Source organism: Xenopus laevis, chromosome 2L, assembly GCF_017654675.1.
Source record: "Xenopus laevis strain J_2021 chromosome 2L, Xenopus_laevis_v10.1, whole genome shotgun sequence".
In the NCBI taxonomy this organism is placed as follows: Eukaryota; Metazoa; Chordata; class Amphibia; order Anura; family Pipidae; genus Xenopus; species Xenopus laevis.
The window spans coordinates 62,668,000-62,688,611 of record NC_054373.1 but is presented as its reverse complement, the minus strand read 5'-3'; the positions used below and the strand labels follow the sequence as shown (position 1 = coordinate 62,688,611).

Here is a 20,612-nt window from a genome sequence, read left to right as displayed (position 1 = left end):
TGTGCAGTAGATCGTACCGGCGAAATGCTCCTACTGCGCATGCGCCAAAACGCCGTTCAAAGCAGGAAGAAGATCGCGTGGAAAAGTACTTAACAAAGTACTTTTGGCGCATGCGCAGTAGATCGTACCGGCGAAATGCTCCTACTGGGCATGCGCCGTTCAAAGCAGGAAGAAGATCGCGTGGAAGAAGATGTCGTCTGTGAACTCCCTGGACTGGACCTGCGCAGAAGGGTAAGTAACAAGTTAGGGGCATTTGCCCAGCGGGACGGGTAGGCCAGGGGGGAGGAGGGAGGGTGGGCAACACACGGGAGGGGGGGAGTGATTTTGCGCCAACTAGGTTTCCTTCCCCTTTAACAAGAACAGCAGTGTTGGCTATACTTGAAAAATTAAATAAGCAGCGGCAATGCAAATGGAGGCATACTCATAACCTTCTTCTTATTTAGCTAATACTGACATTCTCTTGCTTTTCTGTGTTTCTTTCTACTTCTCCCATTAGATCCTCCCGCTACTACCCCACTTCCTACAATATCACAGACCCGCTCAACTACTGACATTATTGGCATAGAAACATCTTCCAAAAAACTTCATACTCCAGCGTCCACCTTGGCTGCCCTGCAGGACGGAAACTTTGGCACAATTATTGGCAGCGTAGTAGGCGGGTGTCTCTTTCTGATACTGTTGATTGTGATTTTTGGAATCATCTACTATAGGAGGAAACAGACATTCCGCGGCGACTACTTTACCAAGAGCTACATCCCTCCTTCTGACATGCAGAAGGAGTCTCAGATAGATGTTCTTCAGCCTGAAGATCTGGATCCTTTTCCAGAGAATCCCAAAAAAGAGATTAATATTAAAGCAAACGATCATATCTATAACGAATATCTTCAAGATGTAGAGAACTCTGGTTGGAACAATGTGATTAGCTACGACAGATACCAAGAACACTTTGACAGGCCAACAACTAACTATCCTGATAAACAAATGCCTGTTGTATCCAGGTACAACAAAAACTGCTTTAATGACAATGAAGATGACCTTGTATCACATGTGGACGGTTCTCTCATCTCACGGAGAGAGTGGTACGTTTAGAGAAAGACTGCTGGGAAGGAAAAAAACTTTATAGTGCATTCAACTACATGATAAGATGGGGGTGGAGGTCATGTGACCTCTTAAAACCACTTTGTTTTCATACCCATTTACCTTACTTTAGAAGTGGATGAGTTCAAATGTGGTCTCCTGCATCTCTGTCTATTGGAAATATGTAAATATAATCAATACATTGGACATTTGGTGATTAAAACTTAGTTTTCCTGAGGAGTCGGGAGAAGTTAGGTACAGAGGTAACACTGAGTGTAGAAATCTACATAAATCTCCCCGTGTTAGAAAAGGCTGCTATTCATAGACAGTATTCCCATTGTGGTTTATATTGCTCCGGTACAGTATGGGTGGTTCCGCTCTCAGTAAAACTTCGCAAACCAAATAACATTGATTTTTAAAATGCCTCCCGTGCTCAGCAGAATTATTCTTTTTCTAAGGGATATGGTTACTTTACTCCGAGTCCGAATCTTCTAGCATAGCAACACTGGCCATGTTATCTGTCAATAAATAACAAATTGTAAGTTTTGCTTTTTATATTTTAAACGTTAATTGTGGTTGCATACATTAATTGTTTTCCTTTTTATTCAGCAATATGACTTAAAGGGACAGTGTCAACAAAAAGTCATTTTTTTTTCCATGTAATTTGGCATCCCCCATAACTATGGTTACTGCTCAGTCCTAGCAGGTTTAACAAATAAGTTTCTTCTGGAATATTTATTCATTTGGGGAGATTATTATAATGTTTCCATGTAGTTGCCTGTTGCCCAAACTCTGTAGGTGACTGACTCTCTAGCAGTGCATGTTTTTAGTATATCCACTCAGAGCACATGTACACAGTGGAGCCTATTTATCATGCTAGGTAAGACATTGGAGAAAAACATCAGGTGATGTTCTCCATAGCAACCAATCAGCAATTAGATTTCAGCAGTCACCTACAAGTTAGAAAACAAAAGCATCAATCTGATTGGTCGCTATGGGCAGCATAGGCCCCTTAGTTGTCATGCTTTATGGATAGATGTGAGTGTTTAGGTCCAAAAAGCAATTTTAATTCAGTGACTCTATGGGCAATGGCACACAGGGTGAATTGAGGCATTTTGTCAGCTGTTTTTTTTTTTTTTGTAGCCAAAACACATAGAACACCACACTCTCTATAAGTCATCTTAATTCTTATTCATGTGCCAAGCTTGTTTTTCACAACAGACACACAGTAATAAAAGCGAGACTTGACTCCAAAGAAAACATTTTTAGAATAACTGGATAGAAATAATGTTCAAGTTCATATTTTACATTTTTGTGTGTCCCTGTAGGATTTACTACTTGAAAAATGTTAACATCTTTAATTCCAAACAGGGTTTTGCATTGGGTTAAATATAACATTACAGTACAAGCCTTGCATAATGTGTGGGAAGCATAATGTGTAGTTGTTTCAATTACACGCGGGCTTAGTTACTAACATTAAGCAGGTTTGCAGCAGTACAGTAAACATACGCTTTCATTAATTAACTGTTTGCAGGCTAAATAGTAAAAGCACACTTCTAACTGGGTGCAATGGGTTGCTTAAAGGGGTGGTTCACCTTTTAAGTTTACATTTAGCATGTTATGGAATAGCTAATTATAAGCAACTTTTCAATTATTTATTTTTCATAGATTTTAAATTTTTTGTTTTTTTCTTCTGACTCTTTCCAGCTTTCAAATGGGGGTCACTGACCCCATGTAAAACCAAATGTTCTGCAAGGCTACACATGTAGGGTTATTGCTCATCTTGCTAGTTGGGTCCTCTCCTATTCATATTCCAGTCTCTTATTCAAATCAATGCATGGTTGCTAGGGTAATTTGAACCCTAGCAACCAGATGGCTGAAATTGCAAACTGGAGAGCTGCTGAATAAAAAGTTAAATAACTCAAAAAATACAAATAGTAAAAAATGAAAACCAATTGCAAATTGTCTCAGAATATGCCTCTCTACAGTATATTAAAAGATAATTTAAAGATGAACAACCCCTTTAAGTCATCTCTGAGGGTAATATATGAAAGAATATACTTTTGCATCTAAATACAGCTTCATTACCAGGGTGTTTAGTAAATAGATACTTCATTCTCATCAAGGACACATTACAGACCCCTCGGTTTTACAGTTATGGAGAACTGACATATATGCTGTCTAGTTATATTATAAATGAGTTAAGCAATTAACATCTACAGTGTCTCGCACATAATAACCGTACAGATGTGATGTAACTTGAAGCTTATAACAGTATTCTGTTTCAGCTCAGACATTACATAGGTATCCTGAGGAATTGGATAACCTCTGATGCATTCTCGTACAGAGTTATGTGCTTTGAAAAATAGAGCAACTCTGCCCAAAAGGTACATCGTGATGCACCTGTTAACGAGGTAGAATTAGATATCAAACTAGTGGCCTATAGATCCACAGAAGAAAGTGTCAGTTCTTATACATCAGTAACAAAAAGCATTTCCATTTTGGTCTCACCATTTGTACAAGCCAGAGTTAGTTCAACTAGAATTGTCATTACTGTCACCCAATTATTGTGTTGTATAAGTAACCAGAGCAACAGTCACTCTATATGTACCATATTGGTGCCTCCATCAAGGCAATTGGTGGTGCTTACGCTACATCCTATAATTATCCTATCCTAAATATCCGATACGTTCAGACCTACATTTTAGTTTTTCTGGGTGCAACAAGGATTATAGCCTATATGTATCTATTTTTAGTTTCATCATAATGCATAGCTTATTGCCTTCACTAACACTCTTCTATATAGTTGCATTTGTATACAGTATGCAAAGTGGAACTGCCACTCTCTATAGATATCAGCATCCTCAGTGCTTGAATGAAGTATTTGGTCGGCACTGCTTTACTAAAAGAGAAAGGGATATGCCACCTCAGGTTGCTAGATGTATATACAAACATGCCAATGCTTCATGTGCACAACACTTTGTTAGATGTACTAATCGAGTATGTGTTCCCATTAAACGGGTGCTTTGCCTTTAAGGTAACTTGTAGTAAAGAATGGCCAATTCTAAGCAACGTTTCAAATGGTTTTCTTTATTACTTTTTTTTCTTCTGACTCTTTGCAGCATTCAAATGGGCGTCGCTGACCCCTTCTCAAAAGCAAATGCTTGGTAAGGCTATAAATGTATTGTTATTGCCAATTTTTATTACTCTTCTTTCTATTCAGGCCCTCTTCTATTCATATTCCAGTCTCTTATTTAAATCAATGCATGGTTGCTAGGGTAATTTGGAACCTAGCTACCAGAATGCTTAAACTGTTTAAAAAGCTTGAACTCAAAAACCTTAAGTAATAAAAAATGAAAACCAATTGCAAATTGCCTCAGAATATCATTATCTATATCTTACTAAAAGTTATCTCAAAGGCGAACAACCTCTTTAATTCTCTGAGATCAAAGGTCCAAAAAGCGTCTGTGTAATCTTGGGGGTGCCATTCAAGTCCCAGTAGGGTTGTAGGACTAACCTTTGTGTAGCAGAAACAGAAAAGCCGTTTCAAATGGGTTTAGTACTTTAGTAACTATTTACGGGTCAAATTAATCCGTTGCTCTCTAAATACCTATAAGATGAAAACCTCTTGTATAATATTTGCCAGAAAATATTCTACATGCAGCTGCTATACAAAACACATATAACCTTTAAATATCAGTTCCAGCTTTATTGTGTTACTGGCCCTTTAAATCGTCATCAATCAAGTTACAGTATGCATTGTACCCCTGCCCGTACTGCATATTCTTTGTTTTCAATTGGGTTTCCGCATGGCCGCAGGTCGGTTTTATCCTCTTTACCGCTCTCTGCCATTATCAGCCAAACAATGTGATCTGCAGTAGAAATATTTATGGGTAATGACATTTTTTCAGATTTGGTGAAAAAGTTTCTCTTTTTGTTTCTGTATGAGGCAATGTCTGTATTTATAATGACCACTCAGTGGTACCAAATTGCTTTGCAAATGCCAAAGTATGTTTGTTCATTGTAAAAAACAAAAAAAAAAACCCTGTGGTACTTTGTATATGAATGTATGAATAGAATTGGCCCTGCTGTTCTTATTTTTATACAGTGCTGCCTGTAATATTTGGGTCATATTGACTTGTAGAAAAAGAAAAATTGTCATTAAAAAGCTGCAAATAGGTTGAAAGAAATAAGAAGTCTAAAACCTTAGTGATTCTTCCCTAAGATTTGAGTTTTCTCTGTGCTAGAAGTATATTCAAATATGATCATGTGAGTGGCAGGGAACTTAGTAACCCGATTTCCCAGCTTTCGTGCTCATAAACCACTAATTATTTGGTTCAATATCAAAAACTGTTAAACTAATATATCGCCTGTACAAATGCCCACTTGATCACTGTGCAAGGGTTATTGGACTTATAATGTATTGTACAGTATTTTATAGTCAAAGATCCTGCTACAGGTACACAGTTTTAACTGAGCATCACCAGGCTTTAAATGGAATGTATACGAATCTGTACCCCATTTCTCATGATAAACATCGTCATGGTGCTGGCGCTATGAATTGTTCCACCCAATCAGCTCCTGGAACATAAACAGCTCATTCATTTCATTAACCTGTTTGCTTGGATCATAACAATAACAGACCCATTTCTCTGTTCTAGGCCACTGGCCAGAATATACACCAGTCTTACAAATGAATCATGATGAAACATTAGGGTTTGCACGGATGAATCGATAAAGTGGTTTTCGGCATTACCATTTATTGATTCTTTCACCTCTAAACAAATGGCAGCAACAGATTCCCCATATAACGTGCTGCACATATGCAGTTTGCTTGTGAACCTTGGGTACCTCTGCACGTGGCTTTCTCTGTGGCCTGTTCTTCAGGGTGTCAATGGGTGGTCTGTGTTATATACAGCTGTTGGACTAAGAACAGCTCTGGCATATAACTTACGTATATATAACTTCTATATGTGACTTCATCTGAGCAGAGCAAATATTTACTGTACAAAGCTGCCCAGACACACTGAAGAATAGAGAGAGGGTTCTCTATAGACAGAAGTGTAAGCTTGCAAAAAGCATCAAGTGTGCAATGTCATGGATCACTTTTATATATCTATTTAGCCAATAGAGACATAATAAAATAATTTAAAGGGAAATATAAAGAGCCTGATTATATTAAAATAGTTTTGGGTAAAAATGTGGGCTGGGAGGTCATAACAGGCCTCCAGTTAAACTTGGAATTTTTTGTTTGCTGTATTCTTACCTAATTTCTCTATGAATTGTCCAGTCCAATAGTAGCTTTGGCCTCTGCCTGCAATGCTAAAAGGGAGCATCCTACAAGTGGGTGTTTGGCCAGTCCCAGCAATGCAGTATCATTGTAGCCAACAGTCTTCTTTACCTGCCCCTAAAAGGCAATTTGGCACATACTTTTCCCTAAACTGAAACATACCCTAATGCATAGTAATGCATACGTTCTCTAAATGTATCTACACAATAAGAGATATGATAGGCACTAACATAATGTTTTTTTTGGCCTTGCCAAAGACACTTGCACAAAATCAAACTGATGCTGAAGTATATTTATATTTTGTTTTTTGAACTTTGGCTGAAAATATTGTGTGATATTGGGCCATGTTCAGACAGTGTTAAGGTTTATCTCATAAATTCTAGAACTGAATTTAGAGAGAAGTTTTTCTCATCATATTATTAATTTAATCTAGCCCATGATGTGCCTCCATAATTTCATCTCCTGCTCTCAAGTCTTTGCACTCAATTCCAGAGGTGCAAATAGTGGGACGGGGTACAGAACAGCATGCAAACCATGCACAGTAGCCAATGCTTTCTACAAACTGGCTTTTTATTAAATGCAAAATTGAGCCCCTATGGGCACAAAGTGCAATGGAAACTGTGTACTTCATACTTATCTAAGGCAGTTTATAGCAGAGCTTCCTTGTGTTGAAAAGTGCTGCATTCTAATACACGCCTGCCCTACAGCTTGGGTGGGTGCAAGAATTAAGAGGAAAGTGCATTTGCCCTTACTTTTTATGTTTAAATGGAGGAATTCAGTTCCTGATACCCATCTTTATCCATTCTAGCAAACAGTAGTCTTATCTTGCTTAATGGCAGGGTGTCTCATATAAATATACCAATGTCCCACAAGATCTAGAAGAACCAATTACTCTTAATCTAAGGTGTCAGCATTTACTACACCATTTCTTGGAATATGCATGGCTGAGGTAACCACTAGAAACATAAAGCTTAGCTACGGCAAAGTAAAAGAGTGCATTGAACTAATCAACAATGTAAATATATACGAAGTTAAAGCTGGTGTAAAATAAGTGGATGGAAATATCCCTTGAAAGTAAAGAATAAGATATTGTGACGTGGGCAGCATAGTGACTCGATGCGTAGCATTTTATCTTGCAGCACTCGGCTCTCAAGTTCAGTTCTGGCCAAGGCACTATCTGTAATGATATGTTCTCCCTGTTTCTTCTATTTACATTTCACAGAAGCTGTTGAAAGCACTGTTAAGAGCAAAAGGGGTTGCAAAGCTTCCTTACAGGAAAGCATGTACTGCCTTGTGGTGTCCCCCAAAGAGCCATACTGTGTTGTCTTTCATGTTTTACACTGTCTCCAGTCAGTCCAAAATGTGCTGCTTGTCTATTACCACAGCTGCATTCTGGGTAGAAATACTACAAATCAGCTGTATGTTAATGATTGTAGATGCTTAACTGGATCCCAGTGTGTGTTGTCAGGGTATACAATAAGGCAAGAAGCGTAGCAACAGCTTTGTGGTGTGATCCATCGAGGCAGAAAGAGACCAAAGGTCTAACTCCATTTTTAGCATACTAGCTATTGAACTAGCAACTACATTTTCCCTCTAAATAAGCAAAGACAAACGGCTGTTAACATTGTCGGCCAAACATTAAATCGACTTCAAGTGAATGTAATTCATTTCTGCTTTAATGATCAAGATTGTAAAAAGAATCAGGCTGCACTGGAGCAGCGTCTTCTCTGGTTTTAAAAATGGATTTGATTTAAGTTCCTTTTTCTCTGCAGTCTTCCAAATTTTGTATATTGTGTATGCGGCGCTAGATTTTTTCCAAAATAGCTCTAGATTTGTAATTAAGGACACCATTTATTTCCAAACGAAAGCTTTTCTACACTTTCAGTTACAACAGGTTGTAGCCGAGTGATAGAATTATTTGTTTATGCATTGACTTGTCTTTGTAATATAATGTTCCAAATTTGATTGTCCCTAAATTCATTTTAGAAAAATGTATTTGGCATTTGTCGACCTGCTAAAGGTTCCGTCAGTCCTCTTCATTTCATCCATGTTTTTGATTCTGAAATGTGTACAATTTCCTGCTAAAGGCGACACTTGAGTTTAGGGTTCGAACTGTATTTACGGTCATGTTCAAAAGGTCTTATATATACATATATTTTGATTATATTCACGTTTACATTTAGTAACAAGTCGCTTGCTGCTTTCAGGGATGTATTTACCCATGAATTGTAAATCACCAAAAAAAAAAAAAATGAAGTCTGTCAAGAGTAGTAGTAGGTTCTGAAATCCGTTTTTAGATCTGTACGTAAATCTACTTGTTTCTAAACTGCAATGTTCAATTTTGACGGCTAGATGAAGCAACTGAAAAATGTGATCTATTTTTTTTTTTTTTATATGAAATATTTTACTTGCGCTTCTGGTAAGTGTTGGGATGTAACTTTTGGATTCAGAATTTGTTTTTTTTAAATGTACTGCAATTTGAGTTTACTAATTTGGATGATTTGCTAATATAAATATTAAATTTTTATGATAAAATATTTGTTATTCTTGAACTGAGCTTGCGGTGATGTTAAGATATGTTTGTTGTAAAACAAGAATGATTGTTACTCTGAGCGAAATAAATTTTTACTGAATTACGATCTGAGAGTTGTCTATAATATCGCCCAGGAATTATTTCCATCTGCAGTGTCAACCTGGAGACGCTTAGACCCACCGGAGCCTTTGCCCCCACCAATCACCCTTCCCTGCCGCTGACCACCCTTCACCTCACTGTTGCAAACCCCCTTCCACCAACACAAACATGATGCCTGATGGACACAGAGTGGTGGTATTGTGCTGCACCATTCCAACATTATCCATCTGTACCCAAATGTTGCTTATCTCATTTGGGTTTCCTTTTATCACACACATTTTATTTTCTCTCTAAAAATTTGAGATTTTTTTTTACAAAAAATTCTATATAAAGTTGAAATTTATTAAGAGGCATATTTATCAAGAGAAGAATTTCGAATTTGAAAGATTTCAAAATTCAAATTCAAAAAGACCAACCGAAATTAAGTCCAAGGTTTTTTTTTGGGCAAATAGGTCCATTTTGGATCGAATAGGTCCGTATTCAGCCGAATTCAAATCGTACTAATCGAAGTAATAGCGCATTCCATCAAATTCGAATCAAAGTTTTTCCCAAAAAAACCTTTGATTTTTCAAAGTCCACCAATTGACTCCAAATCGGTTATAGGAGGTCCGCCATTGTCTAAAACAGCAATTCGGCAGGTTTTAGATGATGAATGGTCGAAGTCTAATTTTTAAAGAGACAGTACGATGAATTTCAATATTCTAGTTTTCACATTTTTTTCCAAATTCGAATCGAATTTGGACTATTCCCTAGTCGAAGTACACAAAAAATAGCTCACAATTTGAATTTTTTGAATTTTGACCTTTGAGAAATCTGCCCCTAAGTGTAAAAACCAAAAAAAACTCTAGTGCAAAACTTCTCCAAGCAAAAGCTGTCACAGTCCCATAGACAATGGGAGCTGCGCTGATCCAATTGGACTTTTTTTAGCCATTCAAACTTTGAGGTTTTTGGATTTTTTGTTTCGTAGCAAATATCTGAAAAAGTCAAGGTTTTAGAGGTTTTTGAGATATTCGTATTTTGTTCTGCATTTTTCCTTTGATACTTTATATATTTGGATCTTATAAAGCGATGGTTCACCTTTAAGTTAAGTTTTGGTATGTTATAGAATGGCCAATTCTATACAACTTTGCATCTGGTCTTCATTATTTATTTTCTCTAGTTTTTAAATTATTTGCCTTCTTCTGACTCTTTCCAGCTTTCAAATGGGGGTCACTGACCCCATCTAAAAACAAATCCTGTGTATAGCTACACATTTATTGCTATTGCTACTTTTTATTACTTATCTTTCTATTCAGGTCCTCTCCTGTTCATATTCCAGTCTATTATTCAAATCAGTACATGGTTGTTAGGATAATTTGGACCCCAGCAACAAGATTTTTTGCTGGAAATACAAACTAGAAAGCTGCTGACTAAAAAGTTAAATATTTTAAAAACCACAAATAATAAAAAATTAAAACCAATTACAAATTGTCTCAGAATATCCCTCTCTACATCATACTCAAAGATAATTTAAAGGTGAAAAACCCCTTTAATATCTTTCATGGCATTTGTGATTTTAGAGAAATAGGTTTCATGCTTTAATACCACTAAAATGTGACCTTTAATAAATGGGCCTCCAAGTGTAGAAGTGGACAACCAAACTTAATTTTCAAAACTTGTCGGTTTTGTGTGTTAGGGCAAGAAGCTATTATCACCACCCTCTCTTGTCCCCCCAAACATAACAGTTTCTTATTTATGTAAGTGGGGTAGAGATCAACAGCTTTAGGAAAAAGCAGCAAAATGAAAGTGGAATGAACTTGATGTTTATATGCTAACTAAAACTGGCCAAATTCTCAAACTGTTTCAGGAATTATAACCGAAATCTCATTCCTTTATTCAGTTTCTTTCCCTTCCCCGATGTAAATGGCATGACAGCACAATTATTAACACAGCCTTCTGCTTTATAAATATAACATTTCATATACATTCATTCCTTTCCATATGCAGCTCTGTACACCAGAGACTTTTGCGTCCTGATATACTATTTTAATGTTTTGTATATAATTTGAATTTGTCTGTTTTATTTGCAGATAAAACACAGTCTATACAGAGAGAAGTGAGATTTCAGGAGAAGTAAGAAACAGCATGTTGGCATATACATTATAATATTGCTTGCCTGGGACTAGTGACTGATAGGTTGGAGATTGTATTTATGTATGCACAGCTTACTGGGCCCATCTTGGGAATTAAGTGCATTCATACTCTTGCTTAGTAAATGGGGTCGCTTATGTGGGTCAGACAGCTCCTGTAACAATAGATTAATGAGCATCAAGCCTTGATTAGTAAACGTGACCCTATAAAGGATGCGTAGATAGAACTAATAGTTAAACTACAAATATTTTAAGTTGAAAGCCACTCAATTAGCAAAACAATTTTGAAGAAGACTGCTGGGGCCCTGATTTCCATCAATCCCTCCCAAGCTTTTCTCAATGAAGACGTCTTTTTTTCAACACTTTCAGTCTGTTATTTCCTATCTGCATTAGATGCTTTCATCCTACAGTGACCTCTTGTGGTATAACATAGAATGAATAGATAGACAGATTAGATAGATAGATAGATAGATAGATAGATAGATAGATTGCAAACCCTTCTATGGGCCTAACGTTCCAAAGCCCCCAAGCCGTGAGGTTTAATGAATTGTTTTTGCTTATGAATTATTGGAACAGCCTTCTCAAGAGAGAGAGAGAATGTCGCTTTTTCAACAGGTCAGAGGCTACTTACTGGGCACATCCACCAAAGGCAACAGCAAAGCATATATGCACGAGTACAGCTTTCCATGTCCTCTATGTCCTTCTGGTTGGTTATGCTGGCTTTAAGAAATGCTACATTTAATCAAAAAGAGCTTCAAACTAATCAGATTATGGATTATTTTCCTTTACCTTGATGTATTTATAAAAGCTCTATATGTAGAAGCTGCCATGAACTTGATTGAAAGATTGATTGGTTACTTGTCAATATCTTTAGGTTCCTTAACAGTACCAAATCCTTCAATAAAATCTTTTTCTTTTTAGGACCTGACCCTCATTGGTGATTGGTTATTAAAAGGGGTGGTTCACATTTACTTGAACTTTTAGTATGTTATAGAATGGCCAATTCTAAGCAATTGGTCTTCGTTTTTTCTTTTTTATAGTTTTTAAATTATTTGGCATCTGAATCTTTCCTGCTTTCAAATGGGGTCACTGACTCCATCTTAAAACAGTAATAAATTGTTTAAAGGTGTATTTGGAGACCAAATTAATCTTAAAACAAATGCTCTACAAATGTATTGTTATTGCTACTTTTTATTATTCATCTTTCTATTCAGGCCTCTTCTATTCATTGTCCAGTGTCTTATTAAAATCATGGTTGCTAGGGTAATTTGGACCCTAACAGGCTTTGTTCTTGGCCTTCTGTCTATGTGACTGCGAGGTCAGTGTTGTTCTCACATTAAATGAGCTGGCATTCAAAGAGTTAATAAAATGCACCTGAAATTAAACTATTATTTTACAGACCATGCTTTAAAGGATACCTCGTCGCTGACAGCCGCAGAAGCCGTTATTGGAGTCGTTCTTGCTGTTTTTTTTATTACAATATTTGTGACTGTGTTTCTAACTCCCAAGAGAAAACAAGCCCCATTCTTTGATACCATGTGAGTAATTGTTGGGGGGACATTGTTCTCTTGCTCACATAAAAACCCACTTGTCATATTTTCATTTATTTCAGGATTATCGAAAATGGCTAGTTATTCTGCTCCAAGGCTATTTATAACTGATTTTCAGGCACAGCGTGGGCTACAAACCCAGCTGAATAAAACCCCCATTCAGAGTCATTGTGTGCCTCTTTTGAAGCAGGATTAAATACATTTGCATGATTATGTGCACTTTAAAGAATTTAGCCATCCAGGCCTGAAACTTTGTCACAATAAATTCTCACGCTTTATTCACAAGAAAGCCCTGTAAGTGCCAGTGTTTGGCTCACACAGCTTACTCATTTCACTTATCTATTTATGGATAAAGACATCCATGCAACTGACTTTCCTTATTTTTTACATTATACAGTAAGAGTAATTTTGCCTGATTATTTTTAGGGGCTCTGCATACATACTATATACTGTTATATACTGTTATCTACTGCACAGAGCTGGGTCTCATAATACCATACTGTTCCAAGTTGAAATGTTATTGTGTAGCTACAAGATATACATAACAAAAGTCCTGGGTGTCACAAGTCTGCTGGCCTCACCACAAAGGCATACTATTCATGCTTATATTACTGGTTCTATTCAGAATAAAGCATTTGTCCAAACCTTGTCCACCTTTTCACATTGCATTGTAATAAGTCCCAGAGAAACAAGAGGGAGTGCTAGGATTCTTGCAAGATGGTTTCAGAAAGGCAATACGGCCCAGGCACTTTCCATGTTTTATGGGTGAATTATTACATTACAAAAGTACTATACTTATAACATCCCTTCATATACAATGCCCTTCATACTGTTTGGCACAAAGACACCCTTTTCTTTGCTTTACCCATCTGCTCCTCAGTGTAAAACTTTAAATCAAACAATTCAGACATGATTAAAGTGCACATTCCAGAGTTTAATTTAAAGTTATTTGCACACATTTCAGTTTCATCATGTAGAAATTACAACACTTTTTATACATAGTCCCCGTCGTTTCAAGGCACCATAATGTTTGGGACAATTGGGTTTACAGTGTTTGCGATTACTCAGATGTGTTGCATTGCTTCATTATTACAGTAATAAGATACCTAGACTTGCTTCTACCATTTGGTGTTTGTATTGTAGTTGCTATCGTTCAACATGAGGAGAAAAGCTATGCCAAGAAAAGTCAAAGAAGCTACTGTATTATAAGGCTGAAAAACAAGAATAAAACCATTAGAGACATCGGTCAAACCTTCTTGATTACCAGAATCAACTTTCTGGTGAACTTTGTTCAACTCTGGTAGGCCAAGGAAGACCTCCACTGCTGATGACAGAGGAATCCTCACTATGGTAACCAAAAATCCTCAAATGCCAACAGATCAGAGACACTCTTCAGGAGGCAGGTGTATCTTTGTTGACTACTATTCACAGAAGACTTCATGAACATTAATATAGAGGCTACTGTAACGACCACGTTGTCTGGAACCTTGAGAGGTGAACAGTACCTTGGGATGCACACCCTGTGGGTTCTGGTGTTCACCAACGCCCTTTTGTGGCCCTTTCTGCTGCAGAAGCCAACGGGAAGTGCGTAGCGAAAAGCGAGGTACCGGCAGGGATGAAGAGAAAACGTAGTCAGGGTCAGGCAAAGGGTTCTAGGCAGGCGGCAGAAGTCGAAGTCAGTAAACGGGCAGAAGTCAAAACCAGGTATATCAAGCACGATCAGACGCTTAGGCAGGAGCAGAAAACTGAAACCAGCTTGGGCCTCAGCAAAATGGTGGACAGGCCTTTTAAAGAGTCTTTGGTGCCAAAACTTCCAAATTAAGCATGCCTTCCATATGCTGAAGTGGGACAAGCCCCCGAAAAAAAAACAGGAGTTGAAAGTGGCTGCAGTAGAGGCTTGGCAGAGCATCAGAGAAGATACTCAGTACATGGTTATGTCTATGAATTAGGGATGCACCGAATCCAGGATTCGGTTCGGGATTCGGCCAGGATTCGGCCTTTTTCAGCAGGATTCGGATTCGGCCGAATCCTTCTGCCAGGCCGAACCAAATCCGAATCCTAATTTGCATTGCAATTGCATATAATATGCAAATAGTCTGGAATGTGTGCTTTAATCACTTCTGAATTATTTGATTTACTACGGAGCAAAGGGGTAAATGAAAGAAAATGTGTCTGTCCCAAACATTATGGAGGGCACTGTATTTCTGCACTCAATATGGCTGGAAATGATGATTGGCTCACAGCTTCCTGGTTTGCTTACAAAATTGCAAAGTTTGGGTTGTCACACTTTAGGCATTCATACAGTTGTATGAGAATAATGCAAGCATTGCACATATTTGCATTTGATCTTCATTCCATCTAAATTTATTATAATTTTATAAATATGTTTTTAGGTACAGACTAGGGATGAGAAATTTAGTGCATATTTTTAGGTCATTATACAACTGGGAGCTTCAGGTCACAGGTCCATTAAAAGTGTCAGGTTGCCACCTTTAGTTTGTCATCCCTCTGAGAAATAAGGAGGTGGGTCACAGGGCAGGGAATAACGTTTTATTAGTTTACAGAAGGTAAGTTCCAGGGTTCATAGGAAGGGACTGTGGGTGGGAAATGGACATATGGGTTTTACCCGAAAATTGACTTTGCTAATATCAGATACTCACTGAATGAAGAACTGGAACACAGACACATTCAATATCCCATTCATGGAAATCACATTTCCGGTCCAGCAATGGGGAATAGTTATTGGATTATGAGATGCTTTACAGAGTATCTCTTCATCTCTGTGACTGTTCCTCCAGAAGACTTTCTCTGCAATAATATGAGTTTTATATTAGTGATAAGGTTGAACAGAGTTAGTTATGCAACTGGTTATCCAGAAACCCATTATCCAGAAAACTCCAAATTACAGAAAGTTCATCTCCCATAGACATTGTACTTGATCCTAATTAAGATGTAATTAATCCTTATTGGAGGCACAACAATCCAAATAGGTTTAATCAATGTTTAAATGATTTTTACCAGTCTTAAGAGACAGAGATCCAAATTACAGGAAGACTGCTCCAGAAAAACCCAGGTCCCAGCATTCTGGATAACAGGTCCCATACCTGTAATGTGAATAGTGTAAAGTAACAACATGCTGGGAAAAAGTATAACAAAAGAGAGCCCAATATATGCCAGTTTAATAGAAATCATGAATTGCATTAAAGAACTGAATTTATTCATATATTAACTTATTAGCACGCAGGGCCACATGAAGGTGCTCACTGGCCTAGAGCTGAAAAGTATGGCATGGGCTTATTTTCCAAAAGCTTTACAATATAACCTACAAGAAATAAAATATATGGGAACTATGATCTGCACTATGACAATGCAAGTGTGGATATTGGATGGGCAAAACTGTTCTTGCATCTCAAGCTGACCATACATGTGATTTTCAGTACATGTGTGCAACCTGGATGACCTTGACTGATATCTATGTTTTACCAGTGAAGATGTCAAGACGCCCTTCCGCACAGTAAAGTCATGGAAAAGCAGCAGGACCTGACAACATACCACGTTGGATGCTAAGGAAATGTGCTGAACAACTTGAGACATCTTTTCTGATATCTTCAATTCATCCCTAAGCTCAGCTGTTGTACCTGCATGCCTCAAAATCTCCAAAGTCATCCCTGCGCTGAATAATTCTACTGTGTCTAGTCTCGGTGACTACTGGCCTATACTCACACCCTTTATCTCAAAGTGCTTTGAAGATTACTGAAGAATATGAAAACAAAACTCCAGTGGAACCTAGACCCACTACAGTTTGCCTACCGCTCAAACCATTCTACAGATGATGCCATTTCAACTGTTTTTCGTTTGACGCTCTCTCACCTTGACGAAAATGACACATGCGTCAGAATGCTATTTATCAATTTCAGCTTATCATTCAACACAGTCATTCCACAGCAGTTGGTAAGGAAGCTGGACTTGCTAGGCATAAACACCTCCCCCCCCTCTGTAACTGGATCCTGGACTTTCTGAATGATAGGCCCCAGTATGTCTCAATAGGGAATAACACCTCCAGGGTCCTAAGAATGAGCATTGGCTCCCCCCAGGGATGTGTGCTTAGCCCACTGCTATTCACCCTACTGACACATGATTGTGCTGCTCAGTATAGTTCAAACCACATCATTAAGTTTGCAGATGACACAACAGTGGTGGGTCTCATAAGAAACAATGACGAGTCTGCATACAGAGAAGAAGTAAGACATCTAGCAGACTGATGTCAGAACAACATCCTAACTACCTAATTGCGAGAAGACTAAATAAATGATTGTGGACTTCAGAAAGAACTCTGCTGCTCACTCCACGCTGTACATCGGTGGCGCCACAGTGGAGATAGTCAACTGTGTAAAATTCCTAGAAGTGCATATAGTAGATGATCTCTGATAGACACGGTAAAAGCTTCTTCCCACAAGCAATTAGAGTTCTTAACTCAATAATATAGTAGAACTAACTGCTGAAGTTCAGTCCATGGGCAATTTTTGAACTTGCACAATATGTGAAATATAAACATGTAAATTGCTACTTGCACCTGTCACTATATATCTGTCCTTATCTTGGAATATGTTTGTTTTTTCTCTTTTTATATGTATTCTTATTGAAAAGCACCATGGGGGGCTTGGGTGAAATGTGATTTCGATATGCTGTATAACTGCATATGGTTTGTATTGACAATAAAAGGAATCTTGAATTTGTGATGGTTATCACAAGGCTCCTGTGGGGAGGTTTGAGAATTTCGTCTGCTGATGTATCATGTCGTCCATTCCATGAAGTATCACCAGATAAGAATATGAAGAGGAGCTGTTCCAAATGGTTAAACTGCCTGAACAGTCGGAAGGAAGGATCAAGGTGATCATACCATATATGGCCTATTATATAGTATCCATTTCTAGTTTTTGAAGAGTGTACCTTGCTCATCCTAATAATGATTGCTGCTCTTGGCACCCCCATTAATGTGTGTATTCAAACAAAGCTTTAATTTAAAGCTTCTTATTGGATAGACCAAAAAATTGCACATAAAAATAATAAAAATGATGTAAATAAAGCAGACATGGTGCCTTTCAAATAAGTGCTATTGCTCTCTTGCAGCTGAAGGCTTTGCTAATTGATAAACTTGTCATGCTTTCCACAGAACTGAACTTCCATCTTCACACAAGCCTTTCCCTGCTTCTGAGGAGCTTGATAGAGAAGATCCCTATGAGGTACATTGTTAATTACATCTTGGGTTAGATAAATATAATAAAGAATATTTGTAAGGCTGATCTTTCCTATACTGTGTGTTAGAATGCTAGTTCATGACCATATATTATGAGGAAAATACTCTCCACTTGCCTGTCTTCAGGCCCAACATAAGTGATTAGTGTCACCTAATGAAGTGGTCAATGATCACTGCCTGAAGTGACTCTTAGAATACAGTAATTGCACCACAACCAAAGCTTTGTATATAATACAATACACTGCAATACAGCCACTTTTATACCAGAGCCAAGAAGAAGTATTGATTATCGACATACCAACCACACTACTGGCCATATAAATGTTTATTTAAATATGTAGAAAGGAAATTAAACTTGACCTATACATTCTTATGCATGCTGAGTTTCTATTTGTATTCTAGGTTAAAGGTATTAAAGGCCATTACTACTCACAGTACGTATGAAGAAAAAGCAAAAAGGATACTGACTGCTCTAAGAGTCACAGCACGTGGAATGCTTTCATAGACTGAATTATTACATCAATATTATTCATCAGAGAAATCCTCCCTGTATCTTTGGTAAAGAATAAACCACACAATAAGATCTAAACAAAATCTTTGGGGCCCTGCTCAGTCTTTGTTCCCAAGCCAATTACAGTGTGTGCCAGTGGCAAATCCCCTATGGTGGTGTAAAAGTATGGCCCCGACAGATCCTCCTACCATGCATTGCACTCTTTTTGCCATGAATAATACACCTAGGTATTTCTGTCCCATGGATATGAAGTTCCTGGCAGATTCCCTTGTGCTGGCACAAATTCAGCTACAATAACTTTTAGCCATGAAGTAGATTGGGGAAAGTTTATTTACACATATCTGCCATAGTCCTTAAAGGGGAACTCCACAAAAACATAATTTAAGCTTTTTGAAATTTAGACATAATTTCAAGCAACTTTGCAGTATGAAGCAATTAAAAAATATGCAGACTTTTCATGATTTTTAATGGTTTGGAACAGTTCCCTAAGTCTAGCCCCCTGCTCTTTTGTTGATCTGTCTGACTACTTTGCGGAGCTGGCTGACTAATGTTACTTTGTATTAGGAGCCACCTGTCCTTAGCCTGCATCTTCCAAACCCCACAATTCCCTGCACACGTGATTTCAATAAGGAACGGAACATCATAGTGCAATGCATTGTGGGTTATGTAGTTCCTGCATGCTGTCTGTAAGCTGTGGAGAGGTTGTAACATCAGTGTTTAGTCCCTCCCTGATACAGAAAGAGAAGAGCTGTTAAACAGCTGGACTGGAATACTTTTTGAAGAAACTGGTAACTGTGATGGTTAAATTAGGGGTTTCTGTGTTATGTGGGCCTCTTTATCAAATTTTGGTTTGGAAGCCGGAGATCCTCTTTAATAAATAAATAGTTTAACATGCTGATAAAGTGAGTGTCCTACTGTATGTACTATTAGGTTTGTTTTGATTTTCTAATAGTAATAAATGTATTTCCTTTTTATGCTTCTTTATCCTCATTTATTTTAGATTTTCATACTTTTCTTGTGAGTTTATTTTAAGATGCCTTCAAGTATATCTTAACTGCAATTTAGATGTCTTTTATTCATTATAATCATAAAAGATAAAAGCTGGAGTTAAATATATGCACTTGTGTGGTTTAACAAAGAGAGGTACAGCCACCAAACTGACTTCCAAGACCCCAAATTACTTCAGTACCCAGAGTATAATCACCATTTGGCAAAAGATATAGGGAATATCAACCATATGGCGACTTAATTCATGCAGTTAGTGCCTTTGCTTTTCCATTAGTGCATATACCTATATTTCCAGGGAAAAATCATGCAAGTGTGCACTATTTTGAATAATCGTATGTGGAGAATAGTGTTGATTAAATTCACCATTCCCTGGTATGTCAGTAACCTTAATTTTAAGGGTTCATTCATACAGATGGGGCATTTCACCCTGCATTGCCCTGAGTTCAGTTTTCCTGCAGCAGGGGAGCACAACTTGTTCTTCTTTATCAAACGTGTAGTAGTACAAAATTCTGTGAATATATTCCTGTGGTGCTCAATCTGGAAACCTTGATGCAAACCTCAAAAAAATCAGATGGCACACACTCTGGCAATCGTGCTACATATTTGAGGTTTATTGAGATTCCCACACCTCTTCTTTATCAAACTGTACTGACACAGGCACATCCAAGAACCAAACACAGGTGGAACCCATAGTGTTGCGTTCCACTTGCTTCAGCTCTTCAGTGCACCTGTGTCAGTAAGGGTCCATGAGGAAGCTCCGGCTGCTTTTTGTTCTGTGCTCCCCTGCGGTGGAATGCAGGAAAAATAACGATATGATGAAACGCCCGTCTGTAAGAACCCTTGGTCTGAATACCTTAGTAAAAAATCATGGTATGTAGAAATGGATTCCAAAGTACAACTATTTATTTTGTAAACTCACCACATGTGATTCATCCAGGGAGTAATGGAATGAGTTATTGGGTGCTTTTTTAACAAGAAAAAATATCTAAGGTGAAATGCTGGTAGTACTGGTAGTAACATGATATAGAGTTCTGGCAGGACATAGCTTTCTGTGGCAACATTTGCTAAAATTTATAAAGATCCAGGAAATCGTATCAATAGTACTGATTATACAAAGCCTAGGTTCTTGAAAGCAATGGACAAGGGGTCCAGCTTTAA

At 37.7% G+C, this 20,612-nt stretch overlaps 1 protein-coding gene across 6 annotated transcripts in view; it reads left to right on the top strand.

The window, feature by feature from the left end:
* Window positions 1–20,084, top strand: part of nectin3.L (poliovirus receptor-related 3 L homeolog) — a 71,143-nt gene extending 51,059 nt beyond the window's left edge. The window contains exons 6-9 of one of the 6 annotated variants that reach the window (XR_001934390.2): window positions 11,069–11,111; window positions 12,528–12,666; window positions 17,852–17,921; window positions 18,338–19,481. Coding sequence is in view for 5 of the 6 variants with exons in the window: in XM_018246463.2 (XP_018101952.1) it covers window positions 497–1,089 (593 nt within the window). In the remaining variant the exon portion in view is untranslated. Of the gene's footprint in view, window positions 1–496; window positions 9,004–11,068; window positions 11,112–12,527; window positions 13,328–17,400; window positions 17,569–17,851; window positions 17,922–18,337 lie in introns of those variants that run through there. The other 5 variants (XM_041581950.1, XM_018246464.2, XM_041581951.1 and 2 more) reach the window with 5 other exon arrangements.
* The last annotated feature ends 528 nt before the right edge of the window (window positions 20,085–20,612 follow it).